This window comes from Hippoglossus hippoglossus, chromosome 15, assembly GCF_009819705.1.
Source record: "Hippoglossus hippoglossus isolate fHipHip1 chromosome 15, fHipHip1.pri, whole genome shotgun sequence".
Classification (NCBI taxonomy): domain Eukaryota; kingdom Metazoa; phylum Chordata; class Actinopteri; order Pleuronectiformes; family Pleuronectidae; genus Hippoglossus; species Hippoglossus hippoglossus.
In genome coordinates this window covers 19,857,721-19,878,987 of record NC_047165.1, presented here as the reverse complement: position 1 = coordinate 19,878,987, position 21,267 = coordinate 19,857,721, and the positions used below count along the sequence as shown (strand labels likewise).

The window sequence follows — 21,267 nt, the reverse complement described above, 5'->3', positions numbered from 1 at the left end:
ATATTACAACAGACAAAGCGAGCCATCTTAACACGACAGGATGACTTTAGATTTCGATGTCAGGCTCATCCTGCAAGTGCTGCCTCACAGTAAATGAATCAGCTGCTCCAGGCGGCGAGGAGCGGTGCAGTATTTCCACATTAGGAGCTAATCCGTTTGAAGATGAAATACCTTCTGAATGTGTCTCTCAGCTGGTTACTGTACAATGCCAACAAGGATCAAATAGACCGCCTTGTTCTCATGTAATAAGTTGTTGAGGCGATATGCCAGAATTCGTATGATCACATTAATTGCCTGGCTGCTGCAGGAAAAAGTATTTCCCTCCATTATCTCAACATGCCAGGACGCTGAGCAGTCAACAAATCTAATAGTGGTAGCCTTCTGCCTGGCCAGCGAGGCCTCTCTATCACTGCTCAGCAGCCATGGGGCACCGCCGGCATAATAGCAATCTCATTCCCAGCCACCCCAGGCTCAGCTGGCACCCAAACAGGCTTTCCATCATCACTAGGACACATCACAAGATGCTATTTAAATGGAGTAGGCAATTGAGATGGATCAGAGCGAGTACAAATAGTATTGATCTAGAACAAGTGTGCAAGTGTGTGATTGCATTTGTAATATGAAAGCAGGGAGGCCTGCATGGCTGAGGGGTTCACATTCTCATAGGGAAGTGGGTCTCAACCTGTGGACCGCGGGACGTCTCTAGGGCCATCAGCAGACATGTGAGAGGGTCATGAGACGGAACAGGGAAATCAGAGACATCTAATCTCTAACTAATCTAAAGCTATTACCTATAGCTTTCATTTCTTCAAGTTACTAAATGGCTTTTCTTCTCAAGACCTCTACCATACAATCAATATGTAAAATCCCTTTTGGGTTTATACATACACATATGCAACCAAGGATTAGGCTGCAAGCAAGCACTGGCCACAAGCCAAATAATTGGGAACACTTCTCTGGAGAGTTCCCATCTTTCTCCCACTCTGGTCAAATGATGCTGCCACTGGGCTGCAGCAGCATGGTCTCTTCCAGACGAGCTGGTTTGTTAAAAGCAAAGTGACTTTTCCCTCGAATGTAGGTCAAAGGTATCAAAAGAGAGGACATTTTGAGAAATGAAAGAAATCTGTATGAATTAAAGTGTCAAAAGTGTACATTTAAGGGAAGATTGATAAACTGGTCACAATTGAGGGTCCAGTTCATCCAGATTACAAAATAAAGCCTCTTTATAGCTGACCTCTAATGGTAGCTAGCCCCGCCCCTGCTCCAAGACAATTTGAGTGTATGTTTTGTAGCTGGTTTGTAGCTTAAAAAAACGTTCAGCAACATTTTCGCAGCAACATCTCTTTTGAGAAATGATGTTATCCACAGAACACACTGTCAACATTTTCTGTCAGCACTGTTTATTGAAGTTATTGTAAGACACTCGGGCAAATATAAGACCAGTGTCAGCATGGTAAATAAGACTTGTGAAGTTGTAGTTTGCCCAAGTTGAAGTCCAAATATCAGCTTAGCCGCCAGTTGCCATCAGTGGATAGATGTTATTCATAGAGATGTATCTGTTGATACTGACTTGGGTTGGGATTGTTTTGTCAGATTACTCTTTCAAAGGTCGAGAATGAACTCTGATGCTTAACTTCAGAGTGAATATGAAAAGTCCTGAAAGTGCTGTGGATGAAACTGTAACAGAACTACTGAGTATCAACAGGACAAACGAGAAATCTCCACCCACTGATGAAGATCATGTAATATGCTTGATTGTTGCTATCGCCATGGTTACTAGAGTTAAGATATGTGAAAGTTATTTTTAACTCTGCTACCGGGGTAGATCTTTCGAATGTATGTCATGTTGGTCCACCACTTTGCTCCGGACTGAAAATAGTGCTGTGCTGTCCAATACTTTGGTCTCAAGTTTACAGCACATAACTTGGGTTTTGGTTGTTACCGCTGCCAAGTTATGTTTTCACCCCTGTTTGTTTGTTTTAGAACAACAACTGGAGGGATTTCCACAAAACTTGGTGAAAGGATGTGGTATGTTCCAGGAAAGAACCCATTAAATTGTGGATCTGGATCAGGGGGCGTTTTTCATGGATTTGAAAAAGAAATGATAGAATTTGAAGGGGACTGTTAGGCCTTGGTGGAGCTATGCACTCGAGTACCATTCTAGTTTGTGAAGAAGTCTTATATAAATATCTGGTTTGAAGACTTTTGTTACACTGGTACAAGGTGGAGGACTCAAGTGCAAGACAGAGACAGAGGAACAGTTCAAAAACACTACTTGATTTCAGGGTTAAGTACACAGGAGGTCAATAGTGAACAGGCATAGATAGATAGATAGATAGATAGATAGATAGATAGATAGATAGATAGATAGATAGACAGATAGATAGAAAGCTTTCACTGTAGAAATATGTGCTGATGGAGATATTGACATACATTTGAAGTATAAGGTTATTGAAAGACACAAGTAACCGAGGCAGAGTATTAAAGCCAAATATAAATACAATATTTGTAGATAAATAACTGAAGCTATACAAAGTTGTGCAATAGACTAGCCTGTCAAATGATGGCTATGTTAGTCTTATGCACAACTTTGTTACGCTCAAAGATGAGGATTTTGTCGCCTCATAACAAACCTGTGGGCTCACCTGTTAGCAGCAGCTGACGGGGGTGGGGTTGAAATATATTCAAAGGAATTGTCTTGACAAAAACTAACAGCCTTAGTCAGTAGTCCCTAAAACAAAATATCACTTACTAACAATACTAACAATAAATATGGCTATTTGTTAAGAGTTTTTACTTTCTAAACTTTAGACAAAGTACACAATGATGTGTGGCTTTTCTCAAAGGAATGACTTCAATGTGCACCTTATACTGAATCAGGAATTGTGCATGGATGTTGAACAAATACTCAAAAATGAATTATGACTCTGTTTGACTATGTTTTTCAATTACATTTTAAAATTCCATGTACCTTTAAATAAAGTTAAACTTATACATCTGTTAAACACACAATTCAAATCACTCTCTCCAGGGCTTAACTCACACATACTCAACATGATAGAAGACCCTTCATTAAATAAGACCCTTTACATTGAACTTATGAGTAAAGTTACATGGACATTCTATTGATAATTGAAATGCATAAAGTCACCATTTTAGGCCTAATTGTTTTTTTTGATTGTAAAATTGTCCCCTCTCTTTATAAACTGCGGCCCCTCGATGATATTCAGTGTAAATTCAGTTTATAGAAGGATATTCAATAAAGATGTCAAAGAAAGAGACTTGTGACCATTTTGAGAAAACTTTCTTGTAGGTAAAGACAGTTTGTAAACGATGGGCTCGGAGTATGTGCAGTGTGGTGGAGAAATAAAACCCTGCACATAACGATGGCATAACAGGACCGAAGAGATAATACGAGCCAAGTGATGAATATGAGTCAGACTGTGTGAGCGGAGGCGTGGAGCTGCAGCCAACTGTAGCATGGACACTGTGCCAGCTCTGACTCCTCCACCGGGCACAGCCGGGACTCTCTCTCTCTCTCTCTCTCTCTCTCTCTCTCCCCGAGAACTGCGGCTCATGATCGGCTTCGGTGAGTCGCCTCGTTCTGCGGAGGTGTGGTAGTCATGACAGCCTCTCACACTCCTACCACCACCACCACCGCCGCCTCCTCCTGCCTCCATCAGCCGGCTGCAGAGGGTCGATCCCGGCGCATTGCTCTCGCTCGCCCCGCTGTCTCCGCAGCGACCACCGGCTGACTGGCCGCTGGACCTCCCCAGTCTGTGCCCGGTGCACCGGGAGAGATGCCATCTGCCTCGAGCCGTCTGGGCCGGAATCCGCTTCACCATACTTGATTGGATCAAAGTTGCTGCAATGGACACTACGGGCGGAGATGCGGCTCTCTCATACTTGGAGAAAGCTGGAGACAGAGACGGATACTACGATCTGGAACATCTGCCTCCGCTGCTGGAGGATGAGGTGAGTCGATGTTTCTTTCATTTGAAGAAGTTCTGGGTCAATGCAATCGTGATTTATTTAATAGCAATCCTAATATTGGCTTCCCTGATCTCAAATTAAATGTAGGACAAGTGGGTAAATTATTCATAAGGTTTGTCCTATTGTAAAGTTCACTTCAGAAGAAACCAGTCACTCAGAATAAGAAACTCAAGCAGCTTTTGGCTCGACTGTCTCCAGTCGTCTTATTTCCTTTCAAGATGTCAGGTTTGATGATTTTTAAAAATGGGACAGGAGGAGGGATTTTCCTTAAAAATATAAACCTCCACAAGTTTAAACTTTTGAGGATTTAAAGTCAGTAGCAGAAGATTTCAGTACCAGGACCAGCACCTCCCCTGCATTGTCACTGAATTATATCAAAGGTCTGAACCTAGTACACTGAATTAGAAAACTGTTAAAAAACGTTTTAAAATAATCACGTTTTCAGATTAAAGTTATCAATTGTGTTAATATAACTTGAACAAGTTTAATTTATGTGTGTTACCAATTGAAGAATTTTTTAAGTTGGTTCAACAATTTTTTTCCGCATAGCAATGAACCTGAATCCATCACTCTTCCTTCGCACTGTGTATTTTATTTTTATCACAGCAGCTCTGTCCCCGTAACTGTTGGAAGAAGTAGCCTCTTCAAAAAGCCTCTTCTAAAATATGTGAAAGTCCTACTATATTTCTTCCTGAAGTAAAAGCACAAAAGTAATCACAGTAAAATAAACTACCAGCAGCAAAGTACTTAAGTAACTATTCTATATACAGTTAAGCAGAGTTGTCACAAGATACATCTAGAGGCCCTAACATGTTTATTGGACATTTATTTAAATGAAACCACATGCAAAGTTTAAAGACAAATCACTATTTCATAGAACTGCTATCATAGACGTCTAAAACAGTGTTTTATGGGTCACAGTGGGTCACAGGTCAATAGAGTTCAAGCACTGCACTTTAAAAACATTTATTTGAAAAGTAATGTTTTATGTATGCAGGGGGAGTGGTAGAAATATAAAGTCTAATGGAAATACTACAGTCCAACTGAAATACATTTCACGTCTGGCTTTAACCTATTTGATGATGAACTTTTGTTACTGTTTCTGAATGTTCCTAACTTAGTTACCTCTTGATACTTGATAGGGTTATTGCCGACATTATCAGCAGCATTATCGCTTATTCACAACAAATGGATCATATATTATCCATTCAGTGTTTTAAGGGGGAGGTTAACAATTTTTCAAGTCTTTCTTTAATCTATAGTCAAGTGTTGTTATAAACTGAATCAGGTTTGTCTTGTTGTAATCATCCCTCCCATTGACATAAGAAATCTTCTCCCAGTGAGCCCATTGAGGTGATGGTTGGACAAACTACACAGGCCTCGTTTTATGTAAAAATATATTCCAAAGTTGATCTGATGTTAACATGAGACCTCAGTGTGAGTTTAACGTCATTGGGTGTCAAGGGATAGTGATGTGACGAGGGAATTTTGTTCTAAAAAGACAGTAACTTTGGAAGACATCCACTTGATTTATCTTAATTAGACTGCCAAAGTGCCATATTCATTGTCAGAATAGGATGAGGAATAGTTTCATCAAGAAACTGCTGTTCTAACAGTCTGACAGTTGTCAGACAGAAGTGACAAATTGGTAACATTTAACCTCATTTGCTCAGCGAGCGTCTAATCAGGAAACTGTCAAATCACTGTCATCGTTTTGAATGTGTGAAGAACTAAAGTCAAACTCAGATGCATACAGCACTGGCACCCTCTTCTACTTCTCCTCTTGGTCCCAGAGTGCAAACTCAGAAAGAACTCCACCGCCAGTCTCATCAGGACCTCGGAGCTCAGAGGCAAACTTATGTAGGACAACATATTTAACTTGAGGAGGGTGAAAGAGACTTCTAGCTTTCCCCTGCACTGTTCTCAGGGGAATCTCTCTATTTCTGGGGCTGCTGCTGCTGCTGCTGCTGCTGCTCGAAGTGGCACTTCTCTGCCCTGTAATTGTGCACCAGCCTACCGGAACACACCAGAATGCTTTGTTCCCAATCTGCTGCAACTTTCCTGCGCCTACAAGAGAGTCATGAAGCAAAACAGATGAATGCAGCTCAAAGAGATGGAGACTTTATGGGAGTAAAAATAAGTTTCCATTGAGAGTTACCCTGGTGTGGTATGAATAATGTCATGGAAGAACATGTTAACATGTTAAGGTCATGGTAATTAAAGTCCTAGATATAGTGTTAGACAGTTGCTGCTTTGTGAAGACCCCACACTCACCACTTCCACCCCTCTGTCGGAGCTGAGGGCAGCTTTTGTATTCACTTGCAAAACGGAACAGAAGATGCTGTAATAATCAGAGCACAGCATTATGCAGGATGCCGGGTGGAATCTCTGAGATCACTGCGTCTACCGGGATAAATGGGGCCATTTGGTGATAGTGGATCACAGATGGTGTGTTCTTTTCGGTATGTAGAGTCCCTCCAATGAAATGGCAATACAACGTGTTTGCATGTCTGTGCAGGATATTGTGTACTTCATGCACTAAATGAACTTGCCACTGAAAATAAATCTGAATATTCTAGTCATATAGTGTCAAAATCGGGGCATTGTTCAGGGGTAGTTTCCAAATTAGAATCCTGCTTTTTTTATGAAAAGAATCAGTTCTTCAGTGGACAACACAAAAGACAGACAGTTCTACTGTGGAAATTACTTTTGAAAGTGTCCAAAGTTTTAAAGGGGGAGAACGATATTTTTTAACCAGTACCATATGTATATAAATGTGGGTATGTAATACTTACGAAAACTTTTGCAGTTGGTGCAGTAGATCATTTCTGCTGGCAGCCCAACACGGCTGCAGCGGCTAGAATATCTTATGGGGCAACTGTGACAACCCATGAAATGTCAAAGGAAAGTTTTTTCACAGATAAAAGGCTGAAATTGTTATTCTGGGTCCTTGCTAAGAGTCTGGCAACACTTCTCTGGAGAGATGAATAATACAAAATAAAAAATAGTGGGCTGCTGTGCCCCTTACATGCATATATAGTGACAACAAAAACTTCAGTTAGGACGTAATTGGAAATCGGAGTCTCATCTCGTGGAATGTCGCTGTTGCCCCATAAGATTACATTGGAGCCACTGCCGCCACGTTGCTGCCGACGGAGATGATCTCCTGGACCAATTCCAATTTTTTTTTTAAATACCAATCATTTACACGACCACTTAAATAAACATAGATGTTGAAAAGTACTTCAGTAGTTCCACTTTAAACTTGTTTCAGACAGGTCTGTTAGACATGTGAGCACCCAAATGCAGATTCCCACGAGGGCTTATCAAACAAAGTGCTGTTGAATTGGGTGAAGGTATCCATAAAACACAGAAGCCAAGGCCAGACCAAAAAATAAAACTACCTCACAGGGAATAATCTTGAGGAAAATGCTGGAACTGTCACTGGGAAGCTAACAAGACGAATTAATGATGAACAACAAGAAACACAGGGTTTGAATACATCAACTTTCAAGACACAAGTAGATCTAGTCAGGGCGGGACAAGTGACCAGAGTAGGACGGAAAGAAGATGAAGACAGGAAGTTATGAGACGCACAAGGGAAATAAAACTTCACAGTAAAAGAGGAATTCAAGAATTCAAAGTACCAACAAAGATATGAATCCAAAGAACCAAACACTATGAGTCCAACAAATGATCCAAACAGATCAATTTAAAGTCCAACAGAGGGGTTGAATCAAGACAAGGTTATTCATACCAGTGAAGAGCAGGTCTGTTTATTTGTCCTAATTGGGTTTAGTGAATTTATATGATATTGGAGCGAAGCTTGGGGCATGCTGCTGGGTTTATGTTACTCACCTTGTGTTCAACAGGACTTATGAAACTGTGAGATGGTAGAAATCTAGCATAGGTTTTGATGAAAGTTTTCACAGAGGTATCTCCCTCTTTAAAGCCCACTCCTCTCAGATATGTCTATTGCTTATTGCTCCTTCACGCGGATGTTTGAGCTGCACTGTGCAGATGAGTATATGCGCAGAGTTTGACGCTGCAGGGCTGTTTTCACTCGCATCTACTGAAGAGGGAAAGTTTCTCTGTGCTCACTTTGCACTTTTGGACGCGAATATATGAGCAGGACCCACAAGTAAATCTTGTTTTACTTCCTCAATTCGATTTTTCCACCCACACTTTTATTTTAACGATTTAATTTTCCAGATATGATTTTCCAGCAAAAGCTGAGCAAAGGAATAGGCTCTTTATTACCGAGAGGAGCAACAATTTGATTTACCTCCACTCATCTTACAGCGACTGTCTCTTTCTACACCTGAGATAAATGTTGAGTTATAGTCGAGAGACAGTGTCAAGAGAGGTAGACGACTGATTACTCATTCCGCAGACTTTTCGAGGACAAATGCATCATCTACCGTTGTCAGCTGCAAGGACAAAGATGCTCTTCTGAAAGAAAACAAACAGCAAACGTATAAGAGGTCCCGTGACGAGGGAAAGATGAGTTTCTCAGCTTCAAAGTGTATATAGTTCAGATTTGTTGTTGGGAAAAAAAATGTTTTGCAGAGTAGCAACCTCCTAATAGTTAGCAACCTGGTTATTAGCTGACAGGTTTAACACCCATGTATTAGACCACTGCAGAAATGTGTGGCAGTATCATATGCACTGCAGTTTTCCATTCATGTGATGAATTGCCTTCTATTGTCTGAGATTTAATTAAGCGAATTAGCCAAAAAACACACACACGCTGTTATCTGTTAAGAATTTATCTTAAAAATACATAATCTCTATGAACAGATTCTGCATGTGAAGAATCTTTTGTAGAGGAACAAGATTTTGGGGGCGGGAAATCTTCTTGGTGTCCATTTGTAGTTTGATCAATCACGTTTTAGTAGACTTTGGTTGCCTTTTTAATTTATCTGGATTCATGTGCAGGTAGCTCTTAATAGATATAAGCCAAAATGTCGTCTGGACTTAATAGACCTACAAAAAGAATCGGAAATCCGTTCCACATGAGTGAGCAGACCGAAATGAAGCTGATAGCAGGGACTGTTTTGAAAATGTTGATGGTGCATTTTGGTGCCCATGGTAGGGAAACATGGAAGCCAATAATGGAAAAGTTTAAAGTTGATTAACTATTCCTCAAACGCAACATCACGCCCCTCCCAAACTGCTCACCACTGTTTCGCCTCTAGGAGGTGCTACAGATCTTTATCCACCAAATAATCCCGTTTTCAAATCTGTTTTTCCCGAAAAAGAATTCCACTAACTTGGTTGTGTGGTCATTAATGAATAATTCTGACTCTTGTTCACGGCAAGTAATAAGTACTGAGCAACAAGAGTTCCTCATTAAAATTTGCCCTTACACAAGCATTGAGCAGGAGCACTCATGCAGTTCAGGCCTGTTCCTTAATACTAAAATTCAAATATCCTATGTTTTTTTAAACCTGTTTGTGTGTGTGTGTGTGTGTGTCCACAGGAGAACGTGTCTCTGGCAGACATCCTCTCTCTGCGGGACAGCTGTTTGTCAGAGGAGGAGGTGTGGGCGGTGTGTGCAGAGTGTGTCGTGGCCCTGCAGAGCATCAGGCCCTCCCACCTCTTTCACAGCCTGTGTATTACGCCAGACACGCTGGCCTTCAATGCCCATGGGAATGTTTGCTTCATGGAGCAGCTCAGTGGTGAGTCTACCACACACACACACACAAACACACACACACTTGTCTCTATGGTTGTGAGGACACTTATTGGCATAATGCATTCCCTAGCCCCTTACCCTAACCTTAACCATCACAACTAAATGCCGAACCCCGACCCTAAACCTAATTCTAATTATTCTAAGTATTGGCCCTCATAACTATAGATAGACATGCACACACACACAGTTTTTATATATATTTGTTCTATTTGAACTGTAACTAAACAACTTTCCATACATTTTGGAGGCCTTGATTTGCACTTATTCTTTTTATACTTGTTCTGATATAGGATTTAACTTCCATGCATTACGCAGTTAAGATGGACTGCAATAGTTTTGTGAAGTAGTGCATTTTTACTTTGAAAGATGAATCTGTTTCATAATGTGAATACATAAGGGATTAGGTAAGAACTGCATTGCAGGAAGTTTAGAAATGAGGTTGCCCCTTAGTAACTGCAGTATAAGCTCTCTGCTCTGTTTGACACCGGGAGAAGCCGTCGTTTCCTCGTCAGTGATTTGTTGCCCTGATCTGTATCAGCTTCAATTTGCTAATTCCTGCTCGAAAACGTGTCTCGTGTAACTTACTGGATCTGTCAGGCTTTGCCAAGGTCTGCAGGTCTGCTCTGATTCCAACCAAAGATGCATCTTTCTCCTTCACAGTTCTGTTCATCAAATATTCTATCAGGAGCTGTAGTCCCTCCGACTAGTCTCCAGTCTTTTTTGTCATTTTTTTCTCTGTAGTATTCTTATCTCATTATCTTATCTTATCTCTCATTCTCATTTTACTGCTGTCTCATACTCTGTCTTAACGCTAACACACACACACACACACACACACACGCGCGCGCGCGCGCGCGCATACACACACGCGCGCATACATGCACTCGCGACACACAAATCCACACACTTGTGCATTCTTGTCCTTCTATCTTAGTGAGGACGGTAATTGGAACAATGCATTCCCTATACTCTCACCCTTTTGAAAAAGTGAGGACTGGCCAAAATGTCCTCGCTCCATAAGATTTATACTTTATGCTGGTCCTCACAAAGATATTAGTACACACACACACACACACACACACACACACACACACACACACACACACACACACACACACACACACACACACACACACACACACCCAGTGTTGCACAAATTCATTCCATGCCCTGATGCCAAATGTCCGAAATTGATAGGCATTGATTACATCAACTGTGCTAGAGTTGCCAGGGGGATTGTTGTTGTGGAAACAGCTTGGTTAGCCTATCAGCAGTCAACCTGCACAGCTCCTCTTTCTCACACACATTCAAACACACACACACACACACACACACACACACACACACACACACACACACACACACACACACACACACACACACACACACACACACACACACACACAATCACACAATCACACAAACAGATTACGCAGCCTTCATAGCATCCTTTTCAATGTTGTATCTACTTTGTATCTCCACACAGACGCCCCCATCAGGAACAGACACTATGGAGCAGTGTTCTGATGACTCTGTCAGTTGTCATCCTCATTTGTTGTCGCGCTTTATTTGATTGTGTTCAGTCCTTTGGCTCTGATTCATCCTGTGGAAGTAGCCGCACTGCCCACATTAACCTTTTTGTGTTCGTTGTTCATGCTGAACACTGAGCATCTGTGTCATTAATCATAACACTACACTCTGTGCCTTCCTCGCTGCACCGTTTCCCATTGATTCCTTTTAATTGAGCTTTTTTTTGTCCGATAGCAATGAAATGTCAAGCTGATGCACACTTGGACGGCCAATCTCACGCTTCCACACAAACAGGCCGTCCCTGGAGTGACCTTGAGGGCTGCAGTGATGAATCTCAGTGATAATAGCTGTTGCCACAACGACTCATCAATAGGGTTCATTTCAGCTAATTAATCACTGCGGCGATGACGGGAACACTGTCGTACGTGACTGTGGATGAAGTGCAGGCGCCACGGCAGCCAGCCAGAGCAACAAAATGTCCTCCAATGGTTTTCATACAGTGCTGACCAAAGCAAAATGCTAATTTCCCCAAGAGGCTTAGCATTGCAAACTGCTCCATTTGTGCTAAAACATGGCCGGCTGTGCTCTGTGGGAAATGTGATCGGTCCAACTGGAGAGCGTGTCGGAGCAGCGGTACTGCTCACCTCACACTACCTGTTGTGCTAAAATGCTGAAGGCATACATGACTCACCATCACCCTGGAGGCAACTGCGTCACTGACAACGGCTGTCTATATTTTCTCTCTTATTTACAGCACATTTCACTGGGTTATAGTGCCCTACCTCTAGGACTTAAAATACCTTGTCCTCCTTTAGCACCCTGGGTGACTTCCTTTCTCCTTTCTTGTTTGAACTGCCAACATTTTTTAGAGGACAAAAGAGGAGATCAAACTTGAGTTGAAAATAGAAATAAAATGGGAGAAGACCGGAAAGACAAAAAGAGAGAGGAGGAGATTCAAAAGCGAAGTAGGGGAGAAAAGGAAAGGATAGGAAAGGAGAGAGATGGTGAGGAGAAGGAAAGGAAAGACTATGAGGGAAACGGAATGTAAAAGAATGTAAAAAAAAAATGAAAGGAAAGTAAAGGAAAGTTGAGGTGAAAGGAAAGGAAAGGAGGGGGAGGAAAGAAGGGGAAAGGAAAGTTGAGGAGAAAGGAAAGGAAAGGAGGGGGAGGAAAGAAGGGGAAAGGAAAGTTGAGGACAAAGGAAAGGAAAGGAGGGGGAGGAAAGAAGGGGAAAGGAAAGTTGAGGACAAAGGAAAGGAAAATAAAGGAAAGAAAGGAAGGTAAAAGGAAAGGAAAGGTCAGTTGAGGAGAAAGAAAAGAAAAGGAGGGAAAAGGAAAGGAGAAAAAATGTTAAAGAAGTAAAGTAACAAGAAGGAGATTAGGAGGAAAAGGCTTTAAGGAGGAGATGAAGTTAAAAAGGACAAAAGAGAGTAAGGGGACTAGAGAGATTAAAGGGATGGAGAGGAGATGAGGAGAAAGGAGAGAGACCAGCCTCACTACACCTGGGAGGGGATACCATGACTCCAGGAGACAAACCCAGATCTGTCATGACCCACTTTACCTCCTCTCCTCTAACTCATGAGAACAACCTCGTTCTCCCTCCGTCTCCACTTCCCTGAGTCCAGTTGAGGGAGAGTACAGTGACACTTTCATGTGTTTGTGCGCCTATAGCTTATCCAGCCTGTGTGAACTCTGACCTTCCTCAGGAGGAAGAGGAGGATTCCTCTGAGGCTGCCTCGGCGTCTGATCTGCAGGTTGCTCCTGTCTTGTTTGTCAGGGATTATCTCTGACACATGAATCATGCAAATTAAAGGGGAAACGGCTGCACGGGCTCGCTGTGGTTCAGCATATCCCCCTGGTTTGCATCTCATTACAGTGGATGCTTAGCTAGTAGGTTACAGTACACAGTTGACATGGCTACACATCCCAGTGTATACACATCAAACGACAAATGCACTGTATGTCCCCTTTTCATGACGTTGTGATGTGTGTATTTCAGACAAGTTTAAGGGTTAATTGGTGCGTTTTTTGGACCCGCAGATGATCCAGAAGGCTCCTTTGTTCCTCCTGAGTTTGACAACACAGGCAGCACGTTTGAGGTGAGAAACTCTGACTCTTCGTCCAGATTTGAATGTGCTCACAGCTGCACACGAGTCATTTTCACACACTTGGCCCCTGGGAGCCCAGCACACAGTCATGGGCACCTTGACGCTTTTTCCTGAATGTAGAGGAGAGGGTTGTTCCCTTTCCTCACCCAGAACTCCTCCACACAAACTCTCTTGCCAATGTCAAATGGGAAGAAGCATGATCATCACATGACCAATCAGGTTTGAAACAATCCATTACCCAGGTTAGCCAATGTTACTTTCAGTGACCACTTTATTAGGTACACCTATACAGTCGTGTACATAGACAGAAGGGGGTTATGCTTTCATCTGCATTTGTCTGTCTGTCTATTAGTAGCAGGATCATGAAGAAATACTGCACCAATTACCATGAAACTTGGTAGAAGGCTGTGGTATATATATATATAGGTCAGGAAAGAACCCATAAAACTTTGGTGTAGGTGCGAATCAGGGGCAGATCCAGGAGGAACATTGTGATATAGGGCATTTTCAACATTTTTGTTGATTTCTCCAATAATAATTTGGTTCTTGATTAAAAAAATCATTCAGGTTTAGGGGACTGATATTTATGAAAGTGTGTAATTTGGTGCAGATCCAAATAAAAATCCAGATCTAGCTAATTTAAATAAGGGACTTTTGGGCCCTGGAGGAGAAATTCACTCCACTACAATGCACATCATAAATGAATATACAATGAGTGTGTGTCTATGTACTGCACACTAATATATATTTGACTTTCCTGATGCAGTTCTACTATTGGGTCTTTTTGTAGTAGACTTATATTTCTTATTCTCATTATTGTGGGTTTAATGAATGTTCAAATAAATTATTTACACTCTTTCAGTAATACTGTTCTACTTTCTCGTGATTCTCACTGTCACACACATACATTTAGATAGAGTTATGTAGCTCCTGCACATGTTAAAATAAACTGTAATCTAATTTTACTGCAGCTTGTCATACTTCAACACCTCCTTTTCTCCACCTCCCTCGTGTTGTTTTTTCAAGTGTTTTTTTTCTCAAAGGAGATTTTACTAAAGTAATAGCAGAAGCAAAACCGGAGTTAAGGCCAGCTGAATATTTACTCTTCTATTTGGGTCACCCACACTGGGATCCGCCTCCCACATCTGTTTACTAAATACGTATGGGTGCAGACCACTTCACTTGTCGGGGTGATCGGTGCGTCATGGATGTGAACTCTAAAGCACCTGGTTCAAATCCACTGGTGGTAAAGAGCTGACCATAATATCTAGTGTCTGTGCAGCAAAGCAAAACAAGAGCTCCACATATATACACACAATACATGACAATTACTGGACACAATTTTTGTTTTTCTATAATCTTTCACAGATTTGGATCTCTGTTTTCTTCTCCTGCTACAGGGCCATGTTTACTCTCTGGGCTCGACACTTTCTGCAGCACTGAACTTTGTCATCGAGCCAGAGCTGGAGGCTGAGCTGGGAGAAGAAGTCCAGAAGCTGTTGGAGCAGATGCAGGAGGAGAAGCCTGAGGATAGGCCGCTCCTGCAGGTACAGAAACACTGCCGACTGCTCTCTGCTACTAAAGCTACATGGTTTGACCTTCGTGAAACAAGTGTGGAATAACTTAGAGATTTCACTTGACAATTGTGTTGTCATGGTAACGAAATAAATATGTGTTTAAGGTTAGTTTTCAACTCAAATGCAAAATTTGCGCATGATCTTTGTTTTATTTTGATATTTGGTGATTAAAAATAACAATTTAAATATAAAATTTGCAAGTAAGACATACATTTATCAACAAAAAATTAAAACAGGCATAAAACATAATGAAATAAACACAAATAAAGAACTAAATGAATGTATTTTTATGAAATCATCATGACCCAAGCACATGGTTGGCAGCATGTGTGGTCAGTGTGGATAATGTCCTTCAAATCCCCCAGTACATTCAGATGTAGAATCACATTGGACTTTAAGGAGAATAAATTATGTTTGCAGTCGTTATGGCTTTAGCATTCATTTAAGTTCATTTCTCTCCTATGGTTAGGACTAATTGGTAGTTCAGATACTGAAGTCAGCCAGTGCTCTTGAGCAGCATCAAGTGGAAGTTGTGTGTCAGTGCAAACTACATTCAGTGAAAGTGCCACAGCATGAACTTCATCGACAGGGCAAAACAAAAGCACCAAACAAAATTTTGATCTAAATTAGTTCACAATTCTAATAATAACATTCATAATCATAATAATTGTGGAAGTAAATTATGGATATGACACCTTTCATTCTATAAAGCCCAAAGTGCATTCAAATATCAAACTTAAAAGGGATGACATGTAATATAGTAAAAACAACAAGTCTGTATAAACAGTAAACATGTGCTCAAAAAGAAGCAACGAAGTACAAACAACCAATAACAGGGACGAACACATGGAAAAGGTGCATGGGGAGAGAAACATATTTCAAAGGCCCTATAATATATCCGGTTAAAAGTGAAAATGTATATTTAATTATAATAATGACTTTTGGTAATAATAATAAACCTCAAACAAGTACAAAGTATGATTGACAACTGGAACGATACAGTTTCACAAAATCAACAAAAGACACAAGGGAAGTTCTTCTATGCTATGCAGCATAAACTGCATAAATTTACAAGAATAACATAAAATAATTCTAAATTCTCTAGAACCCACATTATATGTAAAGTATATTTAAAATATTAAATCTCATGATGACAAGAGATGGGTCAATAATACAGTGAACATCCACAATACAATACAATACAATACCATGTAATGAGATGCCTCATGGTCACTTGACTGAAACGCAGTATCTCTAATGTACAATCAGAATCACTGATTCCAAATGAGAAGTGACTCTGACAGAAACATGTTCTGGTCAGATTCCTATTGTGTCTCTCAAATGTTCTCATGTCTCCAAACCGGCAGCAGCCTGACCCGGAGTGTTTTCAGATTGTCTGTCCTTTTACTCCTGAACAACCTTCTACAAATTTGAAATGTTCCGTTGGACTCAAAGAGGAACCGACATGGTTTTGAAAGGTCAAGGTCACGGTCACCTGACAGGAAACTGTTGCAAACACTGAAGAATCTGAGTGTCCCCAGGAGCAACAGTCTGCTCTGCCCCCTCTTGAAGAGGGCTTTAGTGTTGTTAGTCCAGTCCAGGATCAGAACAGGGGTCCTGCTGTCTCCCTGCTAGTCCCCATGCACAGGCCCAGTAGTTTATACTGGGCTTCAGTCAACTGCCATTGCACCATGTGGGGACACTCTCTATCAGCGTTCTTTTGGCTTTCTCCACTGAAAAAACAAGCCAAAAAAGTGAAGATGGTTCCTCATTGGATGTAATGTAGGTTACAGCAGTGGAATCATGTTTGAATGGTTATTGTTAAAAATCTATTTCACCTTTTATTAAACTCCTTCAGTCTTGACAGATGTAAACTGCAACTCCACTGGTTGCACAGGCACCTGTCAGCTGCTAGTTCTACTGCCTTTGTTTAAAAGATACAGATTTGTTGCAAAAACATAGAACACAAGCATTGAAGTGTCTTTGTTCAATACTGCAAACCTGCAAGTCTGATACTCCCACAGGACATCGTGTCTGTGGCTGAAGCACGGCTGTCTCATACCTCCTCTGCAGCTTTGTGCCGGAAACTGTCCTCTGTTGGGCGACGGGTGCTTTCCATTGAATCAGTTTCAACGTTTCAAGGTAATTTGATCCAAAATCTAGGACATGCTGTTGGTTAATCTCTGATGTGGTCTCTCCTGGTGCTAACTGTCTTTGCACATCCGCAGATGGACAGGAAAGTTCCTGGCAGGCGAGATGGCAGCATCCCAAACCCAGATGTCTGCTGAGAAGACTGAGCTCGGATGATAATACTGCAGACCTGTGCAGTGACACTTCTGTTAAGACAAACGGCCTGTCCAGGCAGCAGGTATGTGACAGGGTGTAGATACCAGCTGTTATAGGAAGCTGCTGCTCCAGAGGAGGAAGTAATTGAACTGAAGCAAACAGTACTGATGCTGTTAAATGAACCAGATGGCCTTGCTTAATGGTTGTTCAAGTTAAATAAACATTTTCAGTATTTAGAAAACAAACCCGTGTGACAGAACCAGCAAAATTACAATTTGAGGTAGAAATTGGATGTTTAACTTTTGCGTGGGCAAAACTTTTTGATTGACAGACATCTGTCAGCTCTGCATGTAATGCAAGTTGCACTCTGAAACTCTTTCTCCTGTCAGACTTCTCACCATAGAGCCTTACTAACTTTTCCACTCTTCTTTAAACCAGCTAAAAAACTGTAATATTAATAGTATAGTAATAATATTGTAATAGTCATGGTAATAGTAAACAGTACTAGTATTGTCTGCCTTATGTTAAAACACACATTTCTTCCTCACCAGTATCAGTGTAAGTCTATATCCACCACCTTACTAAAACCCAGAGCCAGACATAATTCCTTGATGCTAATTGACTCGGCTAAAGAGGAGAATTTTCCACCCATTGGTTTGTCATTTATACACATGATAGCACGGACGCAACTCCTAATGATGATGTCCCCATTAGCATCCCATCATTTTGGTTTGCTTTCGAACACATATCTCACAGATGACATCCTTCAGAAACCCGTCTGTATGTACTGTATACTGTAAGTAAGCTGATTAGCTACGACTTAAATGACCATACCTAGATCATAAGTTAAAAGAACAGGTTTGCAGTTATCTAAACTTTCTGTTTTACACCCACTGATGTATAATTAAATTAAATAATACAACACGTGACTGAGTGTTAAGAATGTCCTCTGCAGGTGTGCAGGGGCTGGGATTCCTCTCTGTGGGCTGAGGATATGGAAACCAGTGACGGAGACGGTACAATGCTGGCAGATGAGGTGGACTGCAGGTCCCACAACAGCTCCCCAGTGAGGAGGAGGGTCCAGCAGAGGCTGAACAGAGTGAGGGGGGCTCTGAACCGCTCCTGCTCTGTCCCGGACTCCAACAACCCCCGCTGTCTATCTCCTCCAACACATGGAGATATCAGTGAACCAGTGTGCGACCTCACTGAGATAGGGGCAGACGAACACTTGAGCTGCACGTCTGTGTGGAGTGACAGGTTGCAAAGACTCAACCGGGGCCAGTCCTGTGAATGTTACCCAAACAGCCGCACTGAGGATTATGGGAATTCAGTTGTGGACAACCAAATGTCACAAGAAAGCAAAGACGCTGCGGAAGCTTTATGCAGAGGAGAAACAAGGAGTCAGGAGCACCGTGAAAGTGAATCCAAGGACTGTATCCAGGATTTATCATCTCCGTTTCCTTCCTGTCAGGACCTGGAAACAGCACAAGAATCTCCTGGGCACCAGAGCTCCTTGAGCCACGGCCTCTACATTCCTAATAACCACATGACCAAAAGCATGCTGTGCCTGAATGAAGAGTCTCAGGATGAGGTCAGCCACACAACTCTCATTGTTCCATACATAATAAAGTCAAGACCTTCAAATATTCAAGAGAACCCATCAGTGCTTCCTCGTGAATATTGCTATTGTTGATCGATGTGTATTTTTTGTCCATAACTTTATTATATTTCTCTATTCTCCCTGGTACATAATACTGAGATCTGCATAGCTTATTTTTATTTAAAAAAAAACAACCTGTCCTTTAAATTCTGCTGTACTTTTGTCTGTTAAGAAAGTCCTGGCTCAGAATAGAGCATTTCTAACATGTCTGCCTTTATGTACGTGTAATTGTTCCATTTGGAGTGAGGGATTGCTTCTGTTGGTTAATCAGGCCGACTGAGATCCTGCTGAAGTGTTTAACTCATGTGTTTTCAAGACTACGTTTGTACTTCTGTTTCCATCCAGTGGATCTCCATGCGAGAGCTGCTCACACGTTGTGGACGGAGGCTGACGGCCAATGAGCTGTGGGCTCTGTGTTACACCTGTCTGTCCTCACTGCAGAGCTACATTGACTTTCCAGGTGATTTTAAACACTTTATGTATGGAACCATGTTTTAACGGCTCCTGTAAGAACAGCTGAGATCCCAAGAGTGTGATTTCCTCAAATATGTGCAGGAGATTTACTTAAGCTCAACTGCAGCAGGGAACAGGCCTTCATTTTAGACTGTCCTTTATTTCTACTTCCCTCTGTTTGATTATCATATTTTATTGGGAAGGTTGTTTTTTATGAGCTCCCGTTTGCCCTATTAAAGTAAATCAACTCAACACTTCCTTCCAGTTCAAATAAACAGACAGAAACCCTGCATTTCTTAACAGGGCTTTTATTATCTCCACCAGGAGACTAGGTTTTCAACCCTGTCTGTCTGTTTGTCGTTGGTTGGTTGGTTTGTTTATATGCAAGATTACCTAAAAGCTGCTGGACAGATTACCACAAAACTTGAAGGATGTTGTGTGGATCAGGGAAGAACCCGTTAAATTCAGGTGCAGATCCAGATTAGGCAGCAGATCTAGGAATTATTCTAAAGCTTCTTGAATATTGGGAAATAGGTCATTCTTCAATATTTTCATTCATTTCTCAGAAAATCATTCATGAATCTTGTTGTTAGGGGACTGATAATTATGAGTGTGTGGAAATTGGTGCAGCATGATTGAATATGAGGGAATAATTGGGCCTTGGTGGAAGTATGAGCTCTACTCAGTGCCACTACTTTCATATGTAATGGAGAGATATCAGAAAGATGTTGGTTCTCAGAATGATAGCAATCCTTTGATCTACATATCTTGAAAACACATGAGCATTTTTCCAGAAACATTAAACAGTTTCTTACAAAACAAATGCAAAAATCATAAACAGTTTCATTAAAAGAATGAATTACAAGAAGAGAGAGAAGTTAAGCTAATATTACGCATGCACAGTAGACTGAGTATTTCACAATTGTGAGTATGAGAGATTTACCGGGATAGTATAATACAACAACAACCAGACAGGTCTGAAAGACAACAATGCGAAGTAGACACACACATACGTCTACAGTGTCTGTTACAGGACAATAACACTTATATGAGTAATCCAGAAAAAATAGCTTGTGGAATACAGCATGATTATATTGTTGAATTCTTTAAATTAAATGTACATAACATGACAGAGTGTGTTCACCCTTCCTCTGCCTTTATTTGTTGGTGTAGACTCTGCCTGTGGCCAAATCGAAATATGCTGTTGAATAGGAGCATGTTATTCATTTTTTTAACAAATGCAAATTGTTTTCCTGTTCATTTAAGAACCAGCTTTTACAATAAGGATGGTGAATTCCAGAGGACAGAGGCGGAATATGAAAATGCTGCATGGCTTGAATTATGTTACAATTCTTTCTTCTCCATCAGCCTATTTGTGTCTGGACACATTGTACGTGGGCTGCGAGGGAGAGGTGCTGTTCTTGAAACCTAAAAACATAGGTACGTTTTCTTCTGTCCCATGCAGTAGTTCTATGTGCTTGAATATACAATCTTTGTCAGTCTATGCGTGAGACACCAGTGTCTAGGGGCTTTTTTTGACTTGATTAACTGACTTTCATTCTTTGCAGGACCCAGAGATGAGTTTTATCTTGCTCCTGAGTATCAAGAGCATGGCATTGTGACTGAAAAGGTCTGTCTGTCATTCAGGTTTAAAAGTAACTGTCATCGATATGTTGCTTTGGTTGTAGTTTCCTCTCCTCTCCTCTTTTCTGTCTCGGCTCAGGTGTGTGTGTATGGAGTTGCTGCTATTCTCTGGTCCACGGCCAAGTTCAGTTTATCGCCGTCTCAAAAACTGCCAATGCCTCGCAAACTGAAGAGACTGCTCCTGGAGATGGCGAAGAGGACGCCCATTGAGAGACCGACCATCATTACGGCTAAGAAGGTATTTTTAAAATTTTCTCAAGGAGAATACTGAAATGTATTTCAGTGTTACATTCGCTAGCAATTGATCATGTGTCTACT

General features: G+C 41.3%; 1 protein-coding gene across 2 annotated transcripts in view; it reads left to right on the top strand.

Moving 5' to 3' along the window:
- Positions 1-3,447: 3,447 nt before the first annotated feature.
- The window catches only part of LOC117775422 (kinase non-catalytic C-lobe domain-containing protein 1), a 37,705-nt gene continuing 19,885 nt past the window's right edge, over positions 3,448-21,267 (top strand). The window contains exons 1-11 of one of the 2 annotated variants that reach the window (XM_034608540.1): positions 3,448-3,975; positions 9,476-9,674; positions 13,262-13,320; positions 14,730-14,876; positions 16,931-17,048; positions 17,135-17,274; positions 18,148-18,783; positions 19,198-19,312; positions 20,674-20,745; positions 20,874-20,935; positions 21,029-21,187. In XM_034608540.1, the coding sequence (XP_034464431.1) occupies positions 3,871-3,975; positions 9,476-9,674; positions 13,262-13,320; positions 14,730-14,876; positions 16,931-17,048; positions 17,135-17,274; positions 18,148-18,783; positions 19,198-19,312; positions 20,674-20,745; positions 20,874-20,935; positions 21,029-21,187 (1,812 nt within the window). In that variant the 5' untranslated portion in view covers positions 3,448-3,870. The remainder of the gene's footprint in view (positions 3,976-9,475; positions 9,675-13,261; positions 13,321-14,729; positions 14,877-16,930; positions 17,049-17,134; positions 17,275-18,147; positions 18,784-19,197; positions 19,313-20,673; positions 20,746-20,873; positions 20,936-21,028; positions 21,188-21,267) is intronic. The other variant, XM_034608539.1, reaches the window with a different exon arrangement.